The sequence below is a fragment of the Hyla sarda genome, chromosome 2 (genome assembly GCF_029499605.1).
Source record: "Hyla sarda isolate aHylSar1 chromosome 2, aHylSar1.hap1, whole genome shotgun sequence".
NCBI classification, from domain to species: domain Eukaryota; kingdom Metazoa; phylum Chordata; class Amphibia; order Anura; family Hylidae; genus Hyla; species Hyla sarda.
In genome coordinates, this window is record NC_079190.1 from 61,248,605 (window position 1) to 61,255,214 (window position 6,610).

At 44.6% G+C, this 6,610-nt stretch overlaps 1 protein-coding gene across 1 annotated transcript in view; it reads left to right on the plus strand.

Moving 5' to 3' along the window:
* Nucleotides 1-4,126, plus strand: part of KL (klotho) — a 56,489-nt gene extending 52,363 nt beyond the window's left edge. The window contains 1 exon segment of the mRNA XM_056561897.1: nucleotides 1,094-4,126. Coding sequence (XP_056417872.1) covers nucleotides 1,094-1,431 — 338 coding nt within the window. The 3' untranslated portion in view covers nucleotides 1,432-4,126.
* The last annotated feature ends 2,484 nt before the right edge of the window (nucleotides 4,127-6,610 follow it).

Genomic DNA, 6,610 nt, shown 5'->3' on the forward strand with positions numbered 1-6,610 from the left:
TTTCCACTTGCTTCGTGGTAACGAATCGCTTCATTCACTACATTTTGTGCGGGCCAGGGGGCTAAAATGGTGGCTACACGTGTGAGGACATGGAGAAGGGAAGGAGTGTAGGAGGGATCACCCTGAATCACATGGCTGCATGCAACCTATCAGAAGCCAGCCCTGTGATGTCACAGCCCTATATATTCAGCAGCCTGGAAGATGGGCATTTACCGAAGCAGAGACTGTGAGTGTGCACTAATCACCGTTACTGACAATACAGATTTTTACAGCGGCAAATCCATACACCTCAAGCCCGTGTTCTGGCTAGAGAAAGAGCAGACACTGTGTGGTCACTAATCAGCGTTACTGACAACACAGATCAGCACAGGGGAAATCCATTGACCTCAAGCCCGCATCACTGCAGGCAGGGAGAGTTTAGAAGTCGTTTCATAGTCTGCCGACCCTGCTGCTACATCCAGACTCTGTCATTGTGCCGCTGTGCGTCAGTGATTTTAACAGCGACACCTGTGATCTGCATGTCATACTGAATAACAGTATTATTTCACTTACCCAGCACACACCCTATGCGTGTTATGGCAAGGCAAAGTGTTCTACACACCTATTGATGCTCTCTGTAGCCTGGAAATAGCCGGTTTTAATAGCTATTCACCGTAAATATATTCTGATCGAACCTAATTTTTTCGGAAAATTCGGCGAATTGGCCGAATCGAATTTTAGAACGATTCGCCCATCTCTAAAGACTATTCCATGCATCCACTACTCTTTCAGTAAAGTAAAACTTCCGGATATTATTGCATAAACCTTTCCTCTCTAATATAAAATGATGTACTTTTGTGGTAGTTTTTCTTCTTTTAAATATCATCTCCTCCTTTACTGTATTGATTCCCTTTATGTATTTAAAAGTTTCTATCATATCCATCATGTAAGAGTGGTAGATACTTGAAACAAACTTCCAGCACATGTGAATGGTAAGTGAATGTAAACCTGGAGGGCAGACTGAGTGGAGCAGGTGGTCTTTTCCTATGTAACATCTCAAACATCCACAGTACAGACCTCAGATTTTCTGAAAAGTTTTCTTTCTTTCTTTCAGCCACCCTGATAGATGGAGTTGACCTTCGTGGATATTTTGTTTATTCCTTCACTGACAAGATGGACCCCCAGTTTGGCATGTTTAAATATGTCGCCAATAAATACGAGGCTAAAGATTCAAAGACTATATATAGAAGAATCATAGATAACAATGGATTTCCAAGTGTGGACGCCACTCCTGCCCCTTGTCCGGAGGAGATTTTTGAATGCGCGGACTGTCACATGTTTCAGACTAGAAAATATTTGTTTGCTTTTGTGGCTTTTATGTGTTTTGTATTCATTGTCTCTGTCTTTATGATCACGTATTATTCAAAAAAGGGCAAAAGGAGATATAAGTAGAGAAAGCAAACATTTGGTAGAGACAGGTTGGGTAGAGAAGGGCCCTGGTGGACGGCCCTTTGGCTCTTACGCCACCAGTTGTCTTTCATGTCAGCCATATCATCTGTAGGAAATCCTGTTGACAGTTTCCAAAGTGACTTGGTGGGTCCTAAATATTTTGCACAGTTTAGTATCTGTTTCATGAAGATGGTGCTGAGAACACCACTATTTGCAGAGCTGACTCTTAAAACTGTGAATTCATACATAGACAGTAATGTAAAAATAGTGATATAAACTAGGTCTGTGCTTTGTAGAGCTCTATTTTTGAATACACCCCCTGTTGGAATCTTTACTGAATGTTCTGTAATTTTAAATTAAATGATTTTATACTGTTAGGTCCAGTATCAGACGCTTAGGAGAATTGACCAATCATATTTATTAGCAGACATTCTATTGGCTCATTTGTTTATGTGAATCTCATCGTAGTACCCAGCATTTATAACTCTCACTCTCACACAGCATTTATAGCATCTCAGAACACTGCATGTGTCGTCAGACCATTCACAGATGCCAGTCCATTTGCTAGCACTGGAGAGACGTTCTAAGATGTCTCAGCAGGACCTGCCTCCCAGCCAATCAATGGCTGAGCTGTAACACACTGCAGACAGTGATTGGCTGAGCGAGCAATTCCTGCACTGATGTCTGGTCTTAGAGGTATAAATGAGCAGAGGGACTGGAAGTTACTGGACTGGGGTAGGTCAGTGGCGTTGCTAGGGTTGGTGTCACCCGGTGCGGTAGAAAATGGTGTCAACCCCATACCTACCCCCCCCCTCAGTAAGTTTTTAGCCTGTTGTGACAGACACCACTGTTGTAGCGCATTGTGAGAAATTCCAGTATAATAATCAGATATACCAGTTGCCACAGAATGGGAAAGTGTTAAAAAAGTTTTGACCATTTAAATATACAGCTCCCAGAATTACTTAAAGGGGTACTCCACTGGAAAACACTTACTTTTATATCAACTGGTGCCAGAAAGTTAAACAGATTTTTAAATTACTTCTATTTAAAATCTTAATCCTTACAGTACTTATAAGCTGTTGTATTCTCCACGGGAAGTTGTGCAGTTCTTTCCAGTCTGTTCACAGTGCTCTGTCTGTCCATGTTCGGAACTGTCAAGAGCAGGATAGGTTTGCAATTGGGATTAGCTCCTACTATGGACAGTTCTTGACATGGACAGAGGTGTCAGCACAGAGCACCGCGGTCAGACAGAAAATAAATTAAAAAAGTAAAGAACTTCCTGTGAATCACTTATACAGCAGCTAATAAGTACTGGAAGGATTAAGATTTTTAAGTAGAAGTAATTTATAAATCTGTTCAACTTTGTAGCACCAGTTGATTAAAAATAATGTTTTCCAGTAGAGTACCCCTTTATGCAGTGGTAAGGTTATGCTGGGAGTTGTAGTTTCACTCATCATAACTGTAGAACTGACAAGGGACTACAGCTCTGATAGGACATAGAGAGGAGAATGTACAATGATATCAGTGACTACAGGTGACGTCTTCTCTATAGTGAGGAGAATACACAATGATACCAGTGACTACAGGTGACGTCTTCTCTATAGTCTTCCCTTATCTAATTCAGATGGTACATACAGCCGGGTCCAGCTAAAACTTCTGTCTGTAGAATGTGACGCCCAGACGTCTCCTCACTATGTCAGCGCATTCTCATCCTCTATATGAAAACAAGTATTATTATAAACCTGCCAGACACTGTATCCTCTAAATATAATGCTACTATACACTATACTCTTTGATTATAAACCTTCCATACACCGTACCCACTGAATATAATACTACCACACACTGTTCATTCTGAATATAATACCAACACATACTGTACACTCTGAATATAAATCTGCCACATACTGTACCCTCTGAATATAAATCTGCCACATACTGTACCCTCTGAATATAAATCTGGTGGTGTTGCTAGTGGATGATGGGGGTGCTAGTACTGGGGGGGGGGGGTGTTGCTGGAGGATGATGAGGGTGCTACTGGCCATCCCCCTGGCAGTATCACCCCCATCATCCATCGGCAGGATCATCCTCCTGGCAGGAGCACCGCCATCATCCACCATCAGGATCTGCTGATGGAGGTGCTGCTGCTGGGGGGGGTTTGCCGGTGGATGATGAGGGTGCTACTGCCAGGGGGGAGCATTAGGTAGGCAGCAGTTCCCCCACTTAAGGTAGGTAGCATTTCCCCCACATTAGGTAGGTAGCAGTTTCCCCACAAAAGGTAGCATAGATTCCCCACATTTGGTACCAGTTACCCCACATTAAGTAATAATTTCCCCACATTAGGTAGCACAGATTCCCCACATTAGGTAGCACAGATTCCACACATTAGGTAGTACAGATTCCACACATTAGGTAGCACAGATTCCACACATTAGGTAGCAGTATCCCCACATTAGGTAGCACAGATTCCCCACATTAGGTAGCAGCTTTCCCACATTATGTAGCAGCTTTGGCACATTAGGTAGCAGTTTTCCAACATTAGGTAGCAGTTTCCCCACATTAGGTAGCAGTTTCCCCACATTAGGTAGCATAGATTCCCCACATTTGGTAGTAGTTTCCCCCCATTAGGCCGCAGGTTCCCTTGCATGTTCCCCACAATAGGTCAAAGTCTCCCCACATTAGATCGCTGGTTCAAACAACCCCCCCCCACAAAAAAAACACACACACAACACAGAGACACACACACAGATAGATAGAGAGAGAGAGACACACACACAGTCAGAGAGACACACTAACAGACAGAGAGACACACACACAAAGTCTCACACACAGACAGAGAGTCACACACACAGACAGAGTCACATACACAGTCACACACACACAGAGTCACACAGACAGAGAGTCACACACAGTCACACACACAGTCACACACACAGACAGAGTCACACACACAGAGTCACACACACACAGAGTCACAGACAGTCACACACACAGAGAGTCACACACACACACACAGTCACTCACACACAGAGTCACACACACAGAGTCACACACAGTCACACACACACACAGAGAGTCACACACAGTCACACACACAGACAGAGACACACAAACAGAGTGAGACAGACACACTCACTCACCCATCCAGCGCTGAGCTCCTTGTCTCCGGGCGCTCTGCAAGTGACGTCACGTCCTCCTGCGCGGCCCTGCGGAGGGACGTCGGGCAGGCGCAACAGAAGACGAGGGGGCGCAGGCTGGTTCACTGTGAAGGTGACAGGGGGGGGGGAGATGGTGCTACTAGTACAGAGACGGCGCAAGTGAGACAGCGCAAGTGAGGACAGGGAGGGTGGGGGGTGGTGGGTGCTATTACAGAGACAGCGCAAGTGATTGGGGGGGGGGTGTGCTAGTACAGAGACAGCGCAAGTGAGGACCGGGGGCGTACCTGGTGTCACCCCATCAGGATGGTGTCACCCGGTCCGGGTCACAACGCCACTGGGGTAGGTAAGTATTATTTTTTTTTACCAGACCCCCAGCCACATACAAAAACATTTTGAGGTCTGGAATACCCCTTTTATGCACTGAACTTATTCTCACTCATTATAAGGATACGTTCACTCGGACGTATTACTTTTCAAACTCGCAGTGGATTTCCCGATGCAAGTTTGAAAAGAGGCGGGGTTTCCGACCACTACCCAGAGCAGATTTTCACCAGTGCAGTCTCAACAGTTGAATATCCGCCGCATACACCATTAAAGTCAATAGGCTCTGCGGCGGATTTCCAACAGTGCAGATTCCTCTGGCGAAAATTTGCGCCAGTAGCGTGTGGAGACTCCGCCTCATTTCAAACTCGCATCTGGAAACCCACTGCGAGTTTGAAAAGTAATACACTCGTGGGAACGTACCCTCATACAATACTACATCAGTCTGCACTTGCTGCCACAGTGGTCTGAAGGTTACAATAAATGTTTCCTCTCAGTCTACCTTTGGTCCATTAGGCTGCCCATAAACATTAAATATAAGTCAGTCTAATGACAGGATTCATCGACTGAACATATTTGGCATAGCTTCCAGGGTATATCTTAAGTGTATGTTCACACTGTGGAATTCCGTGAGTAAAATTCTGCACAGTGAACGTTAGCATCTTCTGCGAGACCCGTTCACACTGCGGAATTGTTCAGCGCAAAGAAAGAACATGTTCATTCTTTGCGCGTAAGCCTGCAAGCACTGCATAGCCGTCAATGGTGACGACGCAGTGCTGCGCGGTCTTACCGCCGCCGCTGGCTGCCAGGCTGAATCTCCGCTCGATGAATTCCGCGAGCGGAGATTCAGATACAAATCCGTAGTGTGAACATACCCTTAGTGTAGTCATAGGCCCCAATCCACCTAATGGAGGCCACAATAATGTCCTTTTGATATGTCAGGATGATCTGCTGTGCTTTTCAGTTAAAAACAAAGATGAGCAGCGTATGTTTTTTTTTTTTTTTGCATCTTGGTCAGTGACCAGGGCATGTCACTGGCTATACAGTTGTATACAATGGAGGTATACATTTTGGAATACTTCTGCTGTATACCTTCTACATAAAGCCAGAATGTAGGGAGAACCGATCCTTATGTGTATGTGGGCAGCCCAATAGTTGATTGGTTGAGTGGTTTTAGAATGTTGGATTAGAACTTGTCCAGTCATTATTCCTTCGCAAAAAGGCAAATACCAGGGGCTCTGGCAATGAATTATCTTTCTTTCCCTATTGGAATAAACATGTACACCGAGTTTAGCTGTGCACGTATATTTGTGGGGTATTTAGAAGAGATAGTTATTAGGTCTTTATCATACAGAAAAAATATACAAAAAAAAAAACCATCTTTAGGGTACGTTCACACAGGTGTATGTTGCTGTGTATTTTGCTGCATATTTTCTGCAGCTGATTCTGATACTCATTGAAGGCAAAATATGCAGTAAAAATTACCATGTGTGAGCATTCCTCTAAAGGGTATTCCATCTTATAACAGTTATTCCCTATCCTGTAGACCCCATCAGGAGCAGGCACAGAAATCTCACCTTGCAATGGAGCTCTGAGTTGCGCATGTGTGCTGCCACTCTTTTCATTGTCTATGGCAGTGTCTTCCAACCTGAGGGCCTCCAGCTGTTGCAAAATTAAAACTCCCAGCATGCCTGGGCAGCCTT